At 41.4% G+C, this 23,639-nt stretch overlaps 1 protein-coding gene across 2 annotated transcripts in view; it reads right to left on the reverse strand.

Moving 5' to 3' along the window:
• The window catches only part of BABAM2 (BRISC and BRCA1 A complex member 2), a 357,703-nt gene that overhangs the window by 64,965 nt on the left and 269,099 nt on the right, over window positions 1-23,639 (reverse strand). For both annotated transcript variants that reach the window (XM_036335009.1, XM_036335008.1), the window contains exons 8-10: window positions 18,995-19,094; window positions 15,598-15,668; window positions 12,993-13,075 (exon numbers count right to left, since the gene is read on the reverse strand). In XM_036335009.1, coding sequence (XP_036190902.1) covers window positions 12,993-13,075; window positions 15,598-15,668; window positions 18,995-19,094 — 254 coding nt within the window. The remainder of the gene's footprint in view (window positions 1-12,992; window positions 13,076-15,597; window positions 15,669-18,994; window positions 19,095-23,639) is intronic.

Consider the following 23,639-nt stretch of genomic DNA (forward strand, 5'->3'; position numbering starts at 1 on the left):
GACTCAGAGTACAAAGAAACAGATTCATAGCTGGGGCATCATAAGTAATCCTGGGGAACCCTGTGGACCTCATCTGCAGAAAGGAAACCCATCATAGAGACTGGGGTTGGGACTCTCTTGACCATGTACATATCTAGGGTCCTCCAATAATTATAGAACAGGCAATATTGTGTTGTACTGCACTCCCCTGCCTCTTTCAAATTATGGCATGTACTCAGAAAAATGGTATGATTTCATGGCACACTGGGAAAATGTGTGAAGCTAGCAGAAGTCACTGACCATGGGGTCCAGCTCCCCTAAGGACTGAAGTCAGCAGTAGCCTATCTGTAGCCTACCCCTAACCTATGGTGTGCCCAGCACATAGATTGGGAAGCTTTAGTGAACTGCTGAGAGAAAGAGTTCTGGAATCTAAAGGTCTTAGTTCAAATGCTGTTTCTTTCAACTACTAGCTATGGGAGTTCTGGAAAGTTACTGCATTGCTAAGTGTTCTAGTTTCCACTAAAGTAAAGCGGGGTAAGTAGCCAGAATATAGGACTATTGAGACAATTACATGGAATTATGAATGTAATGTACTTAGCACAGTACTTGCATATAGTTAGCACTCAATAAATGATATTATTTATACAAAACAATGGCATCACTGGAGATCACTTCTTATCCCCTCCAATCCAACCTCTGATTGAAAGTGGATTAGAGCACTGGCCAATGTGGCTCAGCTGGCTGTAGCATTGTCCCATACACCAAGCGGTGGCAGACTCAATCTCCAGTCAGGGCGTGTGTGGGAGGCAAGCAATCAGTGTTTCGTTCTCTTTCTCCTTTCCTCTTTCTAAAAAAATCAACAAAAATTTTTTTTAAAAAAAATGGATTAGAGAAAAAATATCAGGATGACTGAGACTGAAGAAAGTGGGTCAATATAAGGACTGCCTACTAACGAATTATTTTTTAATTATTTCATTTTCAAAGTTGTGGTAAAATATACATAACACATAACCATTTTAAGTGTACAGTTCAGAGGCAGTAAGTACATTCGCCACCATCAACCTCCGGAACACTGTGCAGCATCCCAAACTGGTGAAGCTGTCCCTGTCAAACAACCCCTCCCTCCCACTCCTGGCCTCCCTGGTTCCTGGGAACCTCTATTCTACTCTGTCTCTATGAATTTGACTACTCGAGGAACCTCAGATAAGTGGAGTCAGACAGTACTGCCATTTTATGAGATGACTTGTGTTTTGACATTCCCTTCACCCTCAGCTGCCTGAAGGCAAGGGTTACATTTAGCCAAGGGTCATTCTCAGTCCAGAGGTTACTCCCAATAGCCTCTTTCCCTACACCCCATCTCAAGAATTGGACCATTTCTTTGGGAGGAAGTATTTTCAACAAGGTTTCAAGTTTTAACCAGATCCTGTCCAGTGGGAAGTATGACTGAATCCTGTTGTCAAGGCTTTAGTCAGGCCAAATAGTTCTGAATCATCCAAACTGGGGATGACCAGGGGTTTCAAGGCTGGAATGAAGTCCAGGCTACGCTGGTCAGAGCCTCCACCACACACCTGTTATGTGTGAATGTTCACACATTCACTCTCCACCTGGATTATCCAGCGGCTCATACAAGTCAACATATCCCAAACTGGGCTCAACATTTCCACATCTGCTCCTCCTAACAGAATCCCTGCTTCAGATGTGGGCATCTTCAGCTACCTAGATGCCTAAGAAAGAAACCTGTGAATCATCCCAAGTTCTTCTTAGTCTTTTACCTTATTGGGATCAATCAGCAAGTTCTGCATGTTTCATTTCCAAAATTGTCGTGCAACGTTTTCTTCTCCTCCATCCCTAATATGGCTGCTCTAGTTCAGGGCTAATCATCTCTTTAGGTTTCCTGGTTCCATTACAAATCATTTTCTATGTAATACCAAACAGTCACTTTTTGAAAAGCAACTATATGCCACTTCTCTACTGAGCCCTCTGCAGTGAGTCCTTGCTGTCCTCAGAATGAAGTCCATATTCATCAGCCCATATAATGCTGAGTTCTGGGCTCTGGCTGCCTCTTTAGCTCACCCTCTCACCACTCCTCAGGGCCCACTATGCATTTAAGAAATTCTAAACTTATAATTCCTGGCACGTATTCTGTTTCTCCCCTAGTGCCTTTGTTTGTACTAGCCTCTCTACCTGATAAGCTCTTACGGCCCTCCCATCCTACTGGGTCCATTTTTAAACAATTTCACTCTGCATTTTCTGAACTCAATTTTGTGGAAGGAAAATGGGTGGCAATAACCATTATTTGGGTCCACATCTCTTCTACAAAAAGATTTTCAACATTCATGTGTCCTGAATTGCTTGGATTCTGATTTGAACAAACCAACTATAAAAAAAAAATGTTTGCGATAAATAGGTAAATTTGAACAAATACTGGTATCACATGATATTAAAGAATTAGATGTAATGATGTTATATTGGATACATCTTTTGTTAAATCCTTATCTGTCAGAGATACACACTGAAGTATTTATAGGTAAAATAAAATTTCACATTTGCTTCAAAATATTACAGATGATTTTTAAAAATTAAATTAACAAGGAGGGAGGGATTGATGAAATAAGGTAGACAAAACTGCAATAGGGGTGATATGGGGGTTCATTATATTTTTCTCTCTACTTCTGTATTTGTTTGAAATTTTTATAACATAAAGTGTTTTGTTTTTTAAAAAAGATTCATGGGCCATCAGGACAGATCCAGCCCACAGAAATGTTTGGATTATACTGTTTGCTGTTGTTTTAAATCAAAACCATGTAAAGGGGCATGCAGTTTGCCACAGTTCCTACCACTCCCTCTTGTCCTAGAACCTGGGGTACTCTTGCATCTGCACTGCCCAGTTGGCTCAGGTAGCATTTGATTTTGTAAGTCTGCATGCACTTGTATAATGAATCATTACGTCTAAACAGGTTCAGTCTAGTTTTTGATCATCAGTAGCTAGTTATTTTTTTAATTAAGCCACTTAGTTTTGCTCTTCCTATGGTCACAGAGTAATCCCCACAAGAGCCAATATTTTTGTGCTACAGGGTGGGAATTAGAGCTGGACAGCCTGTCCCCACCACTGAAAAATGAGGCCAGCTCCATGCTTGCTGCCTTCAGATCAGCAATGTCTTTAGAGATGTCCACTCTGTTCCTGAGAGATGAGACAGTCTGCACGTATCTCCGATTGCTAGTGTCAGATGCAGTCTATGGGTATGTTTACAAGGAGTACATTAATATAGGATAAGATAATTGTTTTTCTTAAAACAAAAAACAAGTAGAGGGACACTGACCCTCTACTTTTGTTCCTGGGGCTCCCAGGCTCTCTGAAGCTCCAAAGACTTTCCACACTGATCACGCACCAGGGTGGGGGGGCGAAGGGGGGGATACCACCCACTGTGATGTGAGGAGCGCAGTAACGTAGGGAAGCACAGGGCTCTGGAATCAGTTCCTCACTGAACCAAGCTCTGTCACAGTGACTATATGCACTCTTTCTAAGCCAAAGTTTTGTCATTTGTTAATGGGGCACTACTAGGAATTACCCTAAGAAGGATGTTTTGAGGATTAAATAACACAAATACATGCAAAGTACTGAGAGCAGTGTCTGGAGCATGGTGTTTACCAATACCCATTAGCTGTTACTACTATAACTATTATCTTCAACAACAGCAAAATTTTGCGCCAAAATAATGCCTATGTTTCACCAATGTAAACAATACTTCAAAGTTAATTTTAAGAAAAGGTTAGACTGAATAGATCAATACTATACAAGTTACTTTCTTTCACTGAGTTAGATGCCGTCTTGGGTTACAATTTATTAGTTTTCATGCAGCTGCATAAACTTTTAAGTTAAAATCACGGAGTTTTCATGCCATTTCTTTGATCAGATAAACTGTTTTAGCAATTACTTTAATCCACTGATTACAGCTGAAAAGAATCATATAACAAACATAAAAGGTACAGGGAGAAATCATCACATGGTAACGTGCATCTGACCTACAGCCTCTTCCCTCACAAGAAGTCCTATAAGGTCATTACAAAGGTGTCACATAAATCCAAGGTATTAGAATGAGGAGAATATTCTCAGTGAAGATGAATGAAATAAATTCTCAAATCAGTATCAGAAGTTACAAAAAAAAAAAAAAAGGCTTTCTGGAAATAGACTCTAAAGAGAAAACCCAAGTTTCAATCTGAGTCAAATGGTGACAGTGGCTGCCGAGGGACCAGGTCTGAGCTGTGAACTGTGGAAGGGTGTGTTGGTCGTGTGTTTGCTGGAAAGATGAACATCGCTGTGCGAGCAGAGCTAACAGCCCCTTCCAAGGAAGTCCAGGATAAACATTAACCAAAATGCTTACAGCATCTAAAGGACCCAATGGGTCTCATAATCAAAGCAAAAGGCTTTTACTAAGTAAATTTTCTCTTATCTTTTCCCGTATCCTTTTATCATTTGGAACAATATAGAGAACTGGTTGGTTTCACTTTTTTGTTCATAATCAATTTTAGTTCCAACTACTCTGATAGCTATTATTATTAACAGGAATAATAAAATTAAACCACAAACGTTTATATTTGCCTAATCTGAGGTAAACACATTAATTCTAAAATAATGTTACACTTTTTATAGATTTGATTTGAAATGAATTCTAATACATAACATTATCGTCTCAAATTTTAATCAGTTTATCAACTCTGACTTGTGCTTCAAATCTATTTCTAGAAAAATATGATATGTACCCCAAAGAATGCAAGTTTTGAGAAACCCTGCAGTGTTGGTTTATCTGAATGATCTTGCAGCCATCTTGCTTGTGGCTGCTTATTATCTCACAGGCCATTGTTTCTGTGGCAATGAGATAAGTCCACACCACTTGCTCAGGAACTGAGTGGCTACTCCTAAGACAGCTTTGCCTCTGAGTGGTCAAATGATAGTGCTTCATCAATGCAAATCATTTCCATGGTTATACCAGCAATCTTATGGCTAAGAAAATCAGAGCATGGAAGGGGCATTCGTCATAATACACAGAAGCCCCTGATTTTCACTTAAAATTTCAAAAGCTGCCCTAATTTCTAACTTATTGGCCTTGATTACAGACTTATGAAGAATCATTTAAATGACTAACAGATTAGTCTGCAATTGTCAATTTCCTCTAGCTTAGGGAAACCGAGCTTTCCTAAAAAATGAAGTAACTGTTTTCTGGACTTAATCTAAGCATAAAACTAATGAACAAATGAATGAATGAATGAACGAATGAATGAATGAATGAAAAGATAATGACAATACCAAAAGAGAAATATGAATAAATCTAAATTTAAAATACAGAAAAAAAAGAATAAAAAACTCATCATCCACTAGACAAAATAAACCCCTCCCTCTGCATCCACTTTAACAACTATGAAATGCAGGAACAGAGCAACCAACATCCTGAGTATTAACATGCCCATTCCAAAGACACTCTGGACATAATGGACAGAGAAAATACAAAGAGCTGGGGCAGACTGGGAAGTGTAGTTCTCTAGCTCATAGTTTTTTTATTCTTTTAATTTATTTTGAAAGTATAAGATTGTTTATAGCAAAAATAGCAAAAGCTATATTGTTGTGTTTACATTATAACATGTAGGTGTAATAAATGACAATAATAGCACAAAGGAGGTGGAAAAAAGGAGCAAAGTTGTTATATTTTATCAGAATTAAGTCACTAGTAATCTGAAGTAGGCTGTGTTAAACTGAACATGCATATTGCAATCTCTAAACAAGTCATTAAGAAAATAACTCAAAAAAGTAGCTAAAAATATCAACAGAGGAATTAAAGTGGCACATTAAAATCATCCATCTGACATAAAGTAAGGTAATCAAAAAGGAACAAAAATGGAACTGGAAAAACAGAAAACAACTATCAAAATGACAAGCCCAAATCCAATCATATCAATAATTAAACTCTCTAATAATAAACAGAAGAATTGTTAAAATGTCGACAAAAGCAAAGCCCAACCATGTGCTGTCTACAAGAGACACACTTTAAAGAAAGAAAGAAGAAAAAAAGCAGCAGATGGAAAAAGATACACCAAGAAAACATAAGAGAACTGGGATGAGTATATCAACACCAGATGCAATAGACTTTAAGAGAAGAAATATCACTAGCTCCATTACTCTACTGAAGGCCCCCCTGACCTCCTGCCAGGAAACCCTTTCCTGCAGCTACAGTTACAGCTCTTTCCAGCTTCCGGTAACCATGCTCTCCTCGCACCCAAGCAGGCCTAGAGAAGGTAATGACTCCCTGTCCACACCTTTGAACACAGTCCTGCCACTGAATTCTCCTTAGTTAGTATGTGATGTGTCATCTGTTTCCTGATGGGACCTTGACCTAGACAAAGTCCACACTCCTTGCCTTGGTTTGAAAGAGACTAGTAGTTGCTTATTAAATATCCATTCTCTTTCACTCAAAGAACTTCCATTTTTAGTTGGGCATTTGCTGCCCAAGCTAAAGAACTACACTTCCCAGTCTGCCTAGCTCATATGCTGAGGCCACATGAACTACTAGGTGTACTAGATAATAATGCGGATTTTTTTCAATAGATGGAGTTACACATATGTTTATATATATGCAATTTGATATGTATGCTATTTTGTTGTATTGACAGCAGGCTTCAAAACTTCATATGTCAAATTTGCTGATGGTGTTAACATAGATATTTTTACGCTTAAAAATGTCGAATTTTGTGCCAAAAAAAACATTTGCAGGAAGTTTTAATTCATTACTTTATTTTGAAGAACAGCGCTGCTGAAAGTTATTGTATACTTCGGGAAGCTTATGGTGAACATGCTCCATCTCAAGATACTTGTGAACGCTGGTTTAAACGCTTTAAAAGTGATGATTTCTATGTGAAAGACAAAGAACGTCCAGGTCAACCAAAAAAGTTTGAAGACCAACAATTACAAGCATTATTGGATGAAGATGCGTGTCAAACTCAAAAACAACTTGCAGAAAGATTAAACGTTGCTCAGCAAACAATTGCCGATCATTTACAAGCAATGGGAAAGATTTTAAAGGAAGGAAAATGGGTGCCATATCAACTGAACGAAAGACAAATGAAAAACCGAAAAGTCATCAGTAAAATGTTGCTTCAACGGCATGAAAAAAAGTATTTTTTGCATTGAATGTGACTGGCGATGAAAAGTGGATTTAGTTTGAGAATCCCACACACAAAAAATCATGGGTTGACCTATGTCAACCATCAACATTGACTGCAAAGCCAAATCGCTTCAGAAAGAAGACAATGCTCTGCGTTTGGTTGGACAAGGAAGGTGTGGTGTATTATGAGCTACTAAAACCAAGTGAAACCGTCAATACTGATCGCTATCAACAACAAATAATCAATTTGAACCATGCTTTGATCGTGAAATGACCAGAATGTGTCAGAAGACACGGCAAAGTAATTTTGCTTCATGATAACACACCATCACACACTTCAAAACTAGTTAAAGACACGTTAAAAGATCTTGCCTGGGAAGTATTAACCCACCCACCGTATTCACCAGATCTTGCTCCTTCAGATTACCACTTGTTCTGATTAATGGCACACACACTTTCTGAGCAGCACTTCAAAATGTACGAAGAAGTAGAAAAGTGGGTCTCTGAATGGTTTGCCTCAAAACAAGAATAGTTCTATTGGGACGGTACCCACAAATTACCTGAAAGATGGCTAGTGATGGACATTACTTTGAATAAAACACTTTTGATGTTTCTCTTAAAATTATTGTGTTTTCTTTGATTACAAAATCCACCACTATTAATCAGTACACTTAGTAAGTTCTGGAGCAATGAGATGTAATTGGAAGTGGTGCATGAGACTTCTTCGAAGTCTTAGTAAATGAAGTTTGTACCCTTCTTCCAGCTTTTTTCTATTCTGTTACTCAATGTGTGAATGGGATGGCTAGAGCTCCAATAGCTTTCTTGGACTGTAAGCAAGAAAGCCACACCCAAAGGATGGTGGAGTAAAAAGCTGGAAGGAACCTGGGTCCAATGTGACCTTTGGATCTGTCATTTCAGCCCTAGACTGCCTACCTATAGAGAAGTGAGAAATAAACTTCTACTTGCTTTAAATCATCGTTTTTCAATGTTTATTACTACTTAATCCTAACTGATACACATGTCCTATGAGGTCCTAGTTGATCTTGCTCTGACTTCCGTTTTAACCTCACAATTCTTTCCTTGCTCACTGAACTCCAGCCACACTCACTCATGCAGACTGCTTTGCTGCCTTCAGCAGCTCTTCACACAGCTGACTTCTTTCCCTGGAACTCCTCCCTTGACTCTCTAGGCTGCTCATTAAGGTCTCAGCGGAAATGTCACCTCTTCTGAGCGGTCTTCCCTGACCACCCTAAAAGTAACCCCCTCCTCAGTCTCTTTCCTTCAGAGCGCTCTGCTTTGTCTCATCATCGTATTTGTCATTTGAAATCTATATATTTGTTAGTTTATTTCTTTTTTGTCTGTATCTCATTAGGCGTCATTAAGGAGGGTCTCTCTCCCTCTCTTCCTCCCTCTCATGAGAGTATATCATATAAAGTCATCTCTGCCATATATCACTTTGTGCCTTGCATATAGTAGGCAGGCTCACAAAATATTTGTTTAAAAAATACACACCATTGTACTTCACTTTTATCCGACCTCTTTTCTCATCAATTAAACCAGGGCCTTGGCAAGTTTTTTTGTAAAAGGTCAAAGAGTAAATATTTTAGGCTTTACCATCCCTGTTACATAGTTTTTGTCCTTGTATTTTTTTTTTTCTAACAATCCTTTAAAAACATAAAATCCAGCTTAGCTCAAGGGCCATATGAAAACCGGCTGAGGATGGGATTTGGCCCACAGGCGGCAATCTGCCAACCCTTGGCCCAGACTCCAAGTGTCTTAAGATCAAGCCTGAGTTATCTACATATATATAAAAGGCTAAATTGACTCGCGCATGCGCGATACATATAAAGCTCTCGCTGGCGCCAATCGCACGCGTGTGTTTCGATCTGTCATTGTTGATTGTGAATTTGGTTGACACTTCTATTATAGAGAAAGGGCGAATAGCAATATTAAAATATTTCTTCTAATTAATTTCCTTTCAATGTGCATGAATCTGTGCACGGGGACACTAGTTTTCTTATATCCCCGGGGTCCCTGGCACAGTACTGAGCACACAGTAAGTTCTCAGTAAACTCAGAACTCTGCTAAGTTAATCAGGGTAGGGGCAGAGAAGAGGAAAAATGAAATGGAACAGACAAAATGGTCAAATAGGTATTTTACCAGGGGAATATGGTCAATGGTCCAGGTTGGATGTCACAAAGGGACATTTACCACAAACTTACAGGTAACTACAGAAGATAGCCCCTCACATCGTCACAGACTCTCCTGCATAAGAAGTCACAGATCTCAAAACCCCTCCTTTCTAAGAGCACTATTGCCTTAGGCAGCTCCCCTTGTATATGGTGCAGCTGCTAATGTTACCCAGTGGTTGCCTTTGTTGTTTCTGTGCCTTGCTGCCTGGTTCTCTCGTCACCCAGCATTCTGAAAAGCTGCTGGCTTACAGAAACATCTACCTCTAGAGGAGAAACAGCACAGCAAATTCAGAATTATTACATAACTGATACCAATAGGTCTTACGTGAGGGCCAGGAACCCGTCCGGAAAACTGTTTCTGGATGGAGCAAGTCCCTGATCCCACTGTGGCTCCAAGTCCTGTGATCCACTGATAATGGATGGAAGAAGGAATAATAAATGGCTAAAAAGGCTCCACGGCCATAATCACAGCCACAGACCCTGCTCCTGGAATCACGGGATGCCAGGACATTGCAGAATCTCCTGAGAGACCCAAGTAAGCATCCTGTTTCCCTGAGCGCATGGCTGCTTCCACACACTCTGGGGTCCGAGCCGCCTCTCTCTGGAGAGCAGAACCTCTTTCCTCACCATTCACATCTCCAAATTATTGCCAGCACCTGCCCTCTTGACAGCACTCTTCCAGGGCCTGGGTGGAATGGGGTAAAGGAGGAGCAGGGCTGTTATCTGGGGTCCTGCCAGGTCTCCAACCTCACGGAGTAGTGGAGCCAGCCACTTCCTTCTTCCTTTGCACATTCTTGAGCTCTCAGAATAACTCCCTGCATAGACTGTTCTATCATTACGTCTCTGCCACCCCATATTCACATCCCCATCATCATGGAAAAAAACGGGAACAAGTGGTCCCTAGGGTGTTGTAACCAAACAAGCAGATGCTTCCAAAGGAAGGTAAGTGTCAGATGCCTAACTGCATGACTGAATTAAACACACTATCCAACTGAGCTTCGCTTGGATTAGCAAGTCCTGGTGTAAGAAAGAAGCAAAAAGGAGGAAACAAGTTATTTAAAGACAGGCTGTGAGTTAATGATGGAGCAGGAGCAGCATCCACGTCCCCTGATTCAGAGATGAGGTCTCATCTGCCCGAAGAGCCCAACATGGGCAGTGACGCCGAGACGAGAAGTGAACGCCGGGGAGGGAGGGACTGCAGTCTCAGGAAGCACTTGGTGAAGTCAACTAAACGAATCCAAGGTCCCTGTCGCTGCTCTCATGAGCGCCTGGGGGTTCTATGTTTCTGAATAAGAGAATCAATACTTAGTGAAAATATGACCGTGGGACTTGATTTTGCATAGACGTCTGACTTGGAGAAGCTAAGGCAGGGAGGCGGAGAGGAACTGGGAGAAGTACTGGACAGATGGCACCACAGGGAAATGCTCTGGGAAAAGAGCTTCCGAAGGAAGGGAAGGAGTGGTGACCCTGGAGGCTCAGAGAGAAAGCTGGCAGGAGGTGAGCGATGCATGCTCTTTCCTCCCTGAACTCCACTCGTGCTGGACGCCCCTGAGCTGCGTGTAAAAAACACAGGTTAGAGCAAGCAATGCCAAGGACATCTTTTTCCCTTATATCTGATATAATCTGACATCCAATTCTTTGAAAGTAGAACCATAGATAGGAACCAGGGAAGAATTGAGATTTCATGCCACTTTGGGATAAAGAAACTAGCTGAAGCATCCATCTCATTTAATGTTTGTGGCTGTCCTTCCCCGTGTCCCTCTCCCACAGCCACTCTGCGAGAACTGGACTGTTGCCACCACCATTGGATGCAGGGTACAGACCCCTCTTGCTGAGCTGGACGAGGGGAATCACACCAGACTGATCACCCAGGCAACCATCCAGAGTCATGAGAGACTAACTGAGGATGCAAACAGGATCTGGGGCTGGGTTAACAGACTAGAAACAGAATCACTGGGATCAGATGGCGGGGTGAGTGGATATGGCAAATAGGAAGTGAGATCTCACCAAGGAATCATTGCTCAGAAGGCAAATCAAAGCAGGGACACAGAGGCAGAATCAAACGTGGGGCTGGACGTGCCCGTACGGCTACGGAAGATGGTGAGCAAAGGGGTGACTGCAGGAGGCGTGGACTGTGAGGCTCTCTCTCCCACAGGGCCCTGCGTGGTAGGTTAAGCTTTAAATGCCGACGTCTCCACAGGACTGAACAACCAGATCCCCAGTGTCTGTATGGGAAAGCGAAAGTAGAGGGAGGCTCGTCCGAGTGCTTTGAAAGTCATGTAATAAATTGGAGGTAGACCCGAGATTAAAATCCTCACCCCTCCAACTCTGTTTATCTGTGCACATTATGAACACAAAGTGGCAACGCTGACATTCTCCAGGTGCGTGGAAAAGGTGGTCCCCGTGCGTGGCTAGCTATAGGCAGGAGCTCCATGCAGAGCGCTGCGCAGCAAGGTGGTTACCCTGGCAAACGCTCAAAGGCAGGGAGAACCCACTCCTGACAACCACAGCCAATTCTCAGTCATCTTCCAGGCTTTCCTCCCTCCGCCCTACAGACATTTTAGTGCTTCTTCCCTTACTATCTGTCGGTGTGAAGTCAGGTGAGACAAACTAGTTTAAGAACCATTTCAGCCTAAGCAAATCAAACCAGAAGGTCAATCTGCTGGGGAAGGAACATCTCCCCAACCCAGTATCTTTATACGATCAGAGGGCCTGGCTACATAGGACCAAGCTTTTTTCTTCCTGAGAGTTTACTAAGGTGTAGGGCAGTTGTAGCTACTGAGTGAAGTCAACCCAAACCCACTGCTGTTCTATAACTTGACTTGAAAGAGCTGGAACTTATTTGCCTTGAGCTTAAAGACTGAGCGGTTTGCACACCAAATTAATAAAGAATAAAGGTCTTGATTACTTGCAACTTGAACCTGGCACCGTGGGTCACTGGTTCTTATAAAACAAAGAAATAAACAAAAGAGACTCCAAATTATCCATCAAGAGAAAGTTCGACCAACACTTACTGACTAGCTGATTAATGTAATACAACAAACACTGAAATACACCTACTCTGTGCAATAAAACTGAAAAGCAAGGTTGGGACTACATTAAAACATTGTTTCACCTTTAAGATATGTATTATATATTATCCAAGTTGTAGACTCTTAACTCAATAAGGATGATAACCAAATGATCAAAGCAAGTGTGTTCTGAGTAATCCTGAAAGATGTGAGGCCTGATACTGGAAAGATTCTGTGAAACAGAAATCTGTCTTGGGAAGAGTTGCTTAAATTCAGCACTATTGATATTTTGCACACAATGATTTTTTGGGGGTTGTTTTTTAGGTGTGGGAGAACTGCCCTGTGCATTGTAGGATGTTTAGCAATATCCTTTACCTCTATCATCTAAAGGCCAGTAGCAACAACAACCTCCCCCGACACCCCTCTCCCAAATCATGACAATCCAAAATGTCTTCAGAAAAATGTCTCCTAAGGGGATAATTACATCTGGTTGAGAACCGCCGGTCTAGAGATATTTCTCTTTCAAACCATGCAGTGAATATACTAAAGTAAAAGAAACCAGATCAGGACACTAAAGGTTCTCACACTCATTACTGCATGTGGTTAAGCACATTTTCAAATGCATGCTGACATGCTAATAGCAAAAGTATACTCACTGTGTACAAGAAAACAAAAATCTTTCCACATCAGCAGCAGGGTGAGTTTTGTAAAGCCTTCTGCATCATATTCCACGACACCTCTAAGTAATAAAAAACATACACACACACACAAACAAAAACTCTTATAAAAATAAGGTATAAAAGAAAATAGAACCAAGTAAAGAACATATTCATGAAGTCAGGGTTACTGAATCTGAGATGCATTAGGGTGAGTGAGTGCTACCATGGAAGGATGCAGATTTGGAATGACAGCAGCCTGTTTAAGTGACAGCTTTGCCATTGATTATCTATTATGATTGCAGGCAAATCACTTAACCTTTGGAGCCTCAGTTTCCTCATCTGTAAAACAAACATAAGAATATTTCCAAAGTTCTTTGCAGGGCTGTGAAAACCAAACAAGCTAAACCATAGAGTGCTATGCAAATGTCTGTTGCTAGTGGTGAGTTAAGGACAGACTGGGATCAGGGCAGGAGGAACACCACCGTCCTACAGTGGTCGTGAGTCCCACTTCCACCTAGGCACTGAGCAGCAGTGAGCAATGGCAGTGCTACTCCGTTCAGGGTTATAGGTCATTTTCTTCCAAGGCACTTGGAATCCTTCACTTGTGCCCCTGCCCTCCTCACCGGGCGCAGGACAAAGTGGCAATGCTGGCTGGGTAGACACTGGGCTCAGGTGGGAGAGCAGCTCCTGACTGCGGAGGGTCCTGGCAGGGTTTGGTGGGCTCACCTGGCCATTTCCTCCAGAGCTGAGAGCGTGGGGAATGTCACACCATGACAGCACTACCCACACACCCAGACAGGATCGATGTTCTCTCCCACACACAGAAGGCCTCTGCTGTCCTCAGAGAAGCCTTTTCCTGGCTGAGTCAGGCCAATCAGACCATTAATACTGATGGCCGCCCCGTCTAAGTACAAACATGAAGGAACAGCTGCACCCACTGTAAAGCTAAAGGAACTCAGACACTGAAGGCTATGTGATGAGCTCAAAGACCATGTGCCTATCATTCAGATTTTCTGACTTAATCAACAATCTTATTCACCAGTTTATACTTTTTTTCATGAACTTATAACTACTCATTATGTTACAACACTGATATTTAAACTTTTTAGGTCCTACATCCCGTAAGCAAAAACCAACAGAGACGCCTCTTCATCATGTAACATGGTGGGGCAAAAGTAGGTTTATAGTTGTTCATATGGAAAATAATACAAAAATTAATACATAATAATAAAGAACAAATTCTGTGTTTCATGTACTCACAACTGTAAATCTACCTTTTCACCACCCTATATAGTCCAGTATTACAGTAAAATCTATATGTAATTTAGTAGTTTTATACAAGTATTACTGTATTATATGCATAATAAAACATATGCAAAAATGTACATTTAAAAGGATAAGATTTAAAAACAAATGTAAATGCAATTTTCATATTTTTCTTGTACAACAATGGAGTGAGGTGGGGCATGCAACCTGGGACACGTGCACTTTAGAGGTCTGTGCTGGCTTCTACATTTTCAATTATATATACTAAAGATGATCTTACTCACAAACCAATAGTCATTTATTAACTACTGTTTGTATCATAAGTACTTTCTCAAAATCCTCACAAATAAAGTTGAAAAAAATCTTAAGAATTAAAGACTCATGGGATGGCCAACCTTATTTCATTTACTCTTTCCTATTCCCACTTCCCTTTTGTCCCAGTTTCTTCATTTACTTGTTTAAAATTTTAATTTTGTGCTACTGTATTTTCATGTATTTATAAACCTTCTCTGGAATATGGTGGGCTGTACCCAGACTAGGAAACTCTAGCGCTCCATCTCCCCCAAATGGGTAGAACGAGGCATCGTCAGAGCATGCAGGGACGCAGATGACGGAGCTGCACAGCACACGGCCCCCGGGCCATGAAGGAAGGAAGGGGTGAACACAGGGCAGCAGCGGGACAGGCCCGCCCTGTCCCTGCAGTTCCATGCTGCCCCTCTGCCCTCCAGTGCCTTCTTCTGACTCTAACCCCAAGTGGGAGTCAGCCGTGTGGCACGGTCGGGAGTGGGGTCCTGCCGGGAGACACGACCCTGAGAAGCCGGGTCCCACCCTGGGTCTCTCCCGCTGTGTGACTCCTGCTGGGTTGCTAGACTTCTCAGAGCTGCAGGGTTTATCAGTAAGATGTGTCACTCCCCCTGCCCGGTTCGCCTCCTCACGCCCATGAGCTGAGGGAGGTGACAGTGCTCTGCAAGCTGGAAAGGGCTCTGCAGGAGCGTGTAGGCTGCACCCTTCCTGCTGTGTGCGGGGCTGGCCCTGCTGCTGCGTCAGGGAAGATATTTCATTTTGTTATCTGCTAAAGACGCTAAAAAAATCTTCCTGGAAGTTTTAGTGGAAGCAACATACCAAAAAAGAATAAAATATATGAGCAATTTCTTTTAATAGCCGTGTGCTGGTTAATTTAAACTGAAAAGGAAATCTCCATGAAAGTTCTGGAAATTATTTCTGGATTGACGTTGTGTCTTAGCTCTTAGAGCAGTGATTTTTGACTGCAGCTCACATCAGGGCCATCAGAACACGAGGGCACTGCTGACATAGGGTGCAACAAAGGAGGACTCACGTGCCGAAGTGGCTGAGGAAAGCAGCAATATATTCTCTTCTCTTGTGGTATCCCTGGATCACATACTGCACCTGGAAAAGGAACCCAAAGCTGACACACTGTACTGCTTTATTAGGAAAAGTCTCAAAGATTCAGAGAAGTAAAAAAATAGTGAAATGAACACCCATAGTCCCGCCACATATATTCAGCAACTGTGAATATTTTGTCTTCTTGCTTCATCTAGCCATCTACCTGCCTATCAATCTATCAATCAATGTTGCTGAAACATTTCAAAGAAAATTAGAAACAGCATGATAGTTCGCCATAATACTTCAACATGCATCTCTAAAAGACAAGACATTTTCCTGCATAACCACAATATCATTATCATACCCAACAAATTCAGCAATCATTCTTTGAATTCATGTGGAATCCTGTCCATCTTCAAAAGTTCCCAGTTGTCCCCAAAACATTTTGTTAAAGCCGGGAATCAGTTGATTTAAAAAGGCTTTTCATTTAGAATAGTGCCTGCTAGGGGTGCGGCCATGTGTCGTGTGTGTGTACCTACACATGCATACTAGTATATGACAATGGCTTTCCAAAGCGATTGGGCAAGTTGTGTTGTAGAACATTCTGCATTCTAGATTCTCTAGTTCTTTCCTTTTCCCACTACCCTCTGTATTTCCTATAAATTGAAAGTTAGAGCTAGCCCTAGCCAGTTTGGCTCAGTAGATAGAGCGTTGGCCTGCGGACTGAAGGATCCCAGGTTCGATTCCGTCCAAGGGCATATGCCCAGGTTGCGGGCTCGATCCCCACTAGGGGGTGTGCAGGAGGCAGCCAATCAATGATTCTCTCTCATCATTGATGTTTCTATCTCTATCTCCCTCTCCTTTCCTCTCTAAAATCAATTAAGATACATATTTTTTTAAAAAAAGAAAGTTAGAGCTAAAGATGTGATTAGATTCAGGTTAAATATTTTTGGCAAGAAAATTAATACTGGGTTTGATCACTGGTTCAGGTGATGACAGCCAGATTATCACAGTGAGTAATCTATGGGTATACCTCTTGAAGCTTGTGAAGATCTAGTTCCCCATAACTTTTCACTCATGGTTTCAGTATCTGTTGGAGATGCTAATCTGAATCAATTCTTTCATTAGGGCCTGAAAAAATGGTGATTTTTGAATTCTGTCATTTCTTCTGCATTTTATCAGCTGGAACTCTCAGTTTCTTACCAAATAAAATAATTTGGTTATCCTGAACTATACCTCCTATTGAAAAGGCAGGATAATGCTTAATTCTTTTTTTTTAAATCCTAATATCCAGAATAAGGAATTTATTTTACCTTTTCATTTTTCCTTGTTATCCCCAGATGACAGTTTCTATTAAAAATTGTGATAAACCAAAGAAATTACACACTTATATGCACAGCTCATGGACACAGGCAATAAGGTAGTGAAGACCCGGGGGGGGGGGGGGGAGGTAAGGGGAAATGGGAGATATCTGTAATACTATCAACAATAAAAAATATATTTAAAAAATGAAAAACAAAACAAAACCACACCTGTGAACTCAGAAAGCTAGGCATCTATCTGAAAGTTAATTATTTACCCATAAGCTTCTAACACAAAAATACGTTCCCTCTAATGGCTGCAAGAAACAGTGGGAGAAAGGGACCCCCCAAATTGTTTATACTGGCTGTGGCCACAATGTGTTTCCATGGCTCACAAAAGCTTGAGATAAAGTGCTTGAAATAACCTTGACACAATTGGTACTGATAGCCATGTTGTACCCTTTAAAAGTAAAACAGTTCTATTTATATAATGGGGGTTTATGTCAATTTATAAAAACAGTGCTTACTCTGCAGGATCAGAAATGTTATTTTGGGAAAAGAAAAACAGATGATAAGTTTGCTTAAGTGGCTTTGTTTAGAAAGGGGATGAAAACAGTTCTGTACACTTGATTTTAAAAACAGAAAACCATTTTAACAGAAACCCACAACAAAACTGGCTATAAAGATAGATTCCAACGTAATTATGGAAATTCATTAGAAGAGATTGTTTCTAAAAGCAGCCATGCTGTCCTCGTTAGTAGCAGGCAGAAGAACATCAATTTTAAAAGACAAGTAAAATTAATGAAAGGAAACCAAATAAGAAAAACAAACTGATTCTTGTATTTCTGGGGAAATGTATTATATTTTTTTTTTTTTTGAGAAAAATGTATGACTAGAAATTAATCTCAATTGGAGAGCTTTAAAAAGGCTTTCTACTCAGTTTGGAAGACCAAGTTTGCATTCTTCTCCGTAATCCTGGGACACAGGTTGGGAGGCAGTGCAAAGTCCCACAGTGTAAGTAAGAAGGCTGTCTGCTGATCAGCTCCATAGGAGGGTAGAGGCTGGGAATTTGGTCCAATGAAAAGCAGCCACTCAATGAGAGTTAAATACCCTGGAATCCGTGCCAAGCCCACAGACTGCAGAGTTGCCAGGTTTTCATTTCTCTGACATTTAAAAAATAATATTGAAGCCTTTGAAATATTATGTACTACTCTTAAGATATTTTCTATGTAGAGATGAGCTTTTTTCTTTTTTTAGCTGAGTTATCTTTTGAATGAAAGACAAACAAGAGATTTATTTTTCAAGGCAATGTGAACCAACCAATAGGAGCAAAGAAAACAACACTTTGGGAATTAAGCAAACGGAGTCAGTCCACGTAGGGGGAGAAAGTCAGTATTCCTTGTGGATTAACATCTCCAGTTTTTAGCTACATACACTGGCTGGACATACTTCCTGAAGATATCTGACAACAACCATTAATGCAAACACAGCTACTTGTAATGGCTCATTAATGCAGCTAACAGAAAGCTTTAGATAATCTGATGAGCCTGGCCACAGCCCAGCTGACCTGAAAACCTTGCCTCTAGGATCAGGAATCTGGCAAATGGCTCTGAGACATGACAGGGAGAATCAAGAACTGGCTATGAACATGTGAAGTACAGAAAAGCAGCAGGAGATGAAGGCAGCTCCATAGAATTACCCAAATATTAACCGGTGACAAACACACACACAAATACATACTCACATGCACGCATGGACTACAAGAAAATGAAGGAGTTCAACAATTTTAAGCCATTGAGGAGGTGTGGATTTAGCAAATAATTAGGACATAAAGGAAATTCAAGAAAGGGGAGATACAAATTTAAAAGCTAAAGAGTGGAACAGGAGGTCAGAATCCCTAGAAAAGGAAGAAAGGGGGTAAAGAAATAGTGAGAGAAACCAATAAATCGTAACTCAAAGTAGGAAAGGCCGCTGTTAGATGGAGGTGGAAATTAAGAAGATGGGGTGAAGAGGGTGGTGCCTGCTCAGTGGGATGGTGCTGGGTGCGGGCTACCCTGGAGGAGGGCCTCACAAGGGGGTTACCTTTACCTTGTTGGTGAGCAGGTGGCATACTTGAGGGACGTAATCAATGAGACATCCTCCTCCTGGAAAAGCTGGAATGTGAAGAGCTGAGGAGCCTCCAAGTGCACTGAAAGGATAAGAGCACAGTGGGCACTCTTTTTAGGGCTCAAGCCATTGAAGAAGTGATACCCCAAACAGACTTGGCTTCTCTTATCAAGGTCTGCCCACCAACTGCCTGAATTAACGATGGTGGGAATACGGGCTTTGTTTTATGATTGCACTAGAGGCCCGACGCACGAAATTCGTGCAAGGGGCTCGGCCCCTGCAGTCCTGGCTTCGTCAGGAAGGTCGTCCGGACAGTCATTCCGCTGTTTGGCTGTCCAGTCTAATTAGCATATTATGTTTTTTTTATTATAGATTTGTATCTCAATCCATTTTGTTAAATCAGCATGCTCATGTTATACATGACTAAAACTAATGATTAATAACAACTAATGATCCTATCACACAACAGTAAGAATTAGCAAATTTTAATTGGCATGGATAAATGTCTTACCAACATTAATGGGTTGAACCCATTACTGAAACATAGACTTTTATACTCTTCATTATGCCTAATTCAGTGCTGGGCAAAGGTAAGTCATCCATTAAACACCTGAAGGGCACTAAACTGAACTAATGCAACATCATGACACTGCACTGAAGGCGCCGATTCTGCGGTGACCAGCTTTGTTGCCTTGGGCAGCCTCATTTGGGCTTTACTTTCCTCATTTTTAGTGTGAGGCAGGCGGTCTAGGGCAGGCGATGCAAACTCCAGGGTCTACCCAGCCCAGGCAGCAGATGTAAGTGAGTGGAAAGGGCTCTCTACCACTCAACTCCAGCTGATCTCAGACATGTAGGAACATGAGCCTGGTCTGACCATATCCTAATTTTTCAAGTGAAGCCAGCAATCCAGATGATTTAATCTCTCAATTTGTGCCAACTAATTAAACATTTTCTGAAATACTGTGCTACCTGGTCCCATGTCTGTGGGCCAACAAGGGTAGGAAGTTTGCAACTAGTTCAAATAAATGTTGATATTCAATTCATCTATACAAGAAGGTACAATTAAAACATCACCTATCTAAAAAAAGAAAAACAAAACAATAACAAACAGAGAAAAATCACTGATCTAAGAACTAAGACCCAGCGGTGATCCAGTAATAGTTCCCATGGACTTTCATGAAGATTCCTTTCCAGTTTAAATTAACCAGCATACGATGATTAAAAAAAAAATTGTTCAGAGCCTTACAGCATGCATTTCATATAGCCTTCACCTTGATTTCATCTTTCCTACTCTTACTTTCCTTTGGTCTTAATTTGTTTTTCTTATTTGAATTTTATTTTAATGTACTATATGTTTCTATAACCCCTAAACCCTCTCTATAATACTATGGAATACAAAAAGACCCCTAAAATCCCTTCATGCTGTGATTATTCATTACTCAGGTCCCCACAACTACAAGATTGTAAATGAGCCCAGCTGGTGTGGTTCAGTGGTTGAGCATCAACCTATGAACCAGGAGGTGGGGGTTCAATTCCTGGTCAGGGCACATGCCCAGGTTGTAGGTTTAATCCCCAGTGTGGGATGCAGGAGGCAGCCAATCAATGATTCTCTCTCATCATTGATGTTTCTATCTCTCTTTCCCTCTCCCTTCTTCTCTGAAATACATTATTAAAAAATGATTGCAAGTGGAAGCAAAACAGTTCACAGTAACAGTCTAGAACAGTGGTTCTCAACCTTCTGGACCTTTAAATACAGTTCCTCATGTTGTGACCCAACGAATTGTTTTCGTTGCTACTTCATAACTGTAATGTTGCTACTGTTATGAATCCTAATGTAAATATCTGGTATGCAGGATGGTCTTAGGCGACCCCTTTGAAAGGGTCGTTGGACCGCCAAAGGGGTCGAGACCCACAGGTTGAGAACTGCTGGTCTAGAAACTTGTCCCTATGTAGTCTGGAGCCGACAGGCTCAGTCTAGAGTTTATGACACCGGAAACAATCCACATAACTACTGAAAGGGCTCCAGACCAGCTTGTCTTCCGGCTGACTACAAACTTCTGAAATTAATCTTTCTGGTAAAAATGAGCATTATTTTTGTTTGTTTATGGGGATGAAAACCCACAAACACATAAAATTCCAGGTGATGTGAGGAGTCAAGATGGAGTAGAACCATCCGCCATCGCCTTTTTCTACTCAGATGATACCTGAAAAGCACAACTCTGACAACTGAGGGAGCGATGACAGCACTGGACTAAGTGTGACATTAATGAGTCACCCACTCTGCCACTGCACAGAACCAGTAAGAGCATCGCTCCCATTTGCCTCTCGCAGAGGAGACACTGGGTAAGGTTTAGCCTAGACTCTGACGAGGGCAGGAAGACTCCTGTGACTTCTTGAGGATTGGAAAAAAGGCTTTGTAGCCTGTCTTTTGCATTAAAAAGTACACAGAGGGCACACATGTAACCAGGGATGAAAAACCAATTAAGAAGAAAATTCTATAGAACAAGAAAAAGAAATTCAATATTTACATCCTATAGTTACTGGTGAAATATTTGTATGACATAGAGAATACCAAGACCCAGGCTTCTTGCAGTTTACTCAGAGCAACAATCCTGAACAAACTAAAATTCCAAGAAAATAAAAAACTTGGACAATTCCCTAGAATTAATTGTGATGGACTTTGACCTGCATAAAATATTACAGGATAAGTTCTTAAGTACTCATTAAACTGAGTATACAAGTAAGGATTGAAATAGTCTGTAGGTAATCCTCAAAACGGGAAACTCTCTCTGCTTTGGAAATACAGCCATTAACCAAACATGACCTGTAATGACAGACAGAAGCAGAGGTGCAGAGAAGCCCCGAGACCAGGCCCATCTCTCTGTAGTCCGCTTTTGTGATGATCAAGATTAACACTTGTTCCTAGGTGCTTTCCATAATCTAATTTAATCCTCCCCACAATTCAATGACACAGGAATTATCACTATAATTTTATAGGTAAAGATATCGAGGCTCAGCGAGCAGAAGAAATTCCCCTGGGTTCGCACAACTAGAACATGGTAAGCTGAGATCTGAACCCAGGCCTGCCTGTTGCCAGGGTCACGCTGTGACTGCCGAATCACCTGCCTCCCCGAGAGCGAGGGAGTTTTCATCTACAAAGGGCCACAGTGAGCTGGGCTGGGATCCCAATGAGACTACGGGCTTCCAGCAGCCCTCGGACCATCACTAGCGCAGGCACTGTGATGGGCAGCCCATCTCCCCTGTTTTCCAGAGGGCAGCAGAGCAAGCTTTCCTCTCCCATTCGTTCAGCTCTGCAACCCAACCATCAAACCACTGGATCCACCGAATCTTGGATGTGAGGGACCAACCGCTCTGTCCTGTCTAGCTCTGATGAGTGACTGTGAATGACTTTGATGGCTATGCAGGGTAAACCTCAATGTGTGAAGCGCTTTAGATACTGTAAAGCAAGCGTGACAAACTCGCGGTCCTCAGATATTTTTGTGGCCCAGCCAATAGAACAGTATGTAAGAAACGTTTTAATAAAATTTTGTAACTTAATTTTTACAATATCCTGTTATACATAATTATTAATAACAAACTACATTCGCTAATAATGACTGATTGCTATAATCGTGTTGCATTCACTTCCCTTACACATCTTAACGCAGGTGCACATTTCTCTCCACTAATACTAGCAGCAAATATTTTAGTAGCCAATTGCCACGTCATTAGTCTTGGACTGACTTGTTTGGTGTGCACAACAGGAAATATTTCGCTTTCAGAGAACAAGAAAAATAGGTTTATTTGCTTTACGCTTATTAATTTGTGCAGTTATTCAGTGCCTGGTAAGTAAATGTTCAAGAAAAAAATATTAATTTTTATTAAAATGGGCACAAGCGTCCACTAGCCCCCAAGTAACATAATTTTATGTTAACGATTACTCGTTTATTTTAGCCTTTTGTATTCAGCATGTCTCTATTGAAATAAACCTATGTTTCTATGAAAATTGAAGCTTTTGTTTTTTTGTGGCCCACATACACTTAAACCGTGTTTATTTGTCCCATGTTAGCCTTTGAGTTTGACATGCTTGCTGTAAAGGATATTTTAAGCGAAAGTGTCTTTTTAAAGGACACCTTTTGCCCTGTATGGAACTCGGTGCGGTAGTTCCTTGGCTTGTGAGGGTATTGAACCTGACTTCCAGCGTCACACGCTGATAACTGCTGCTGATTCATGTATAAATATCCGCCTCGCGGGTAAATATTTAACAGCTCGCTACAGCCTGGATGCTGCCCTGATCACGCTGAATAAACAGAGTTAAGTGCCATAAAATAAAGGAGCTATTATGTTTTTAAAGGGTACAAGATGGAGGTGAGACCTTGTGATCTCTAATTATTCAATATTCGTGCATCAAAATACATGGGGCTGAGCATGTACAACTGACGACTCTCTCCGAGCAGAGATTCCGGGTTCACTGGGCTATCCCCAGGAAGCAGGGCTGATCCTGACTTACCCATCAGGGGCTGGCCTGGGGCTGGGGAGGGGCAGGAGGAGATGAAAGGGACCACTTGCTCTAGATTCCTCTGATCTCTAGAGCGGTGCAGTGGGAAAGCGGGTAAAGGTGAGGAAA

Source organism: Myotis myotis, unplaced genomic scaffold (assembly GCF_014108235.1).
Source record: "Myotis myotis isolate mMyoMyo1 unplaced genomic scaffold, mMyoMyo1.p scaffold_m19_p_14, whole genome shotgun sequence".
NCBI classification, from domain to species: Eukaryota; Metazoa; Chordata; class Mammalia; order Chiroptera; family Vespertilionidae; genus Myotis; species Myotis myotis.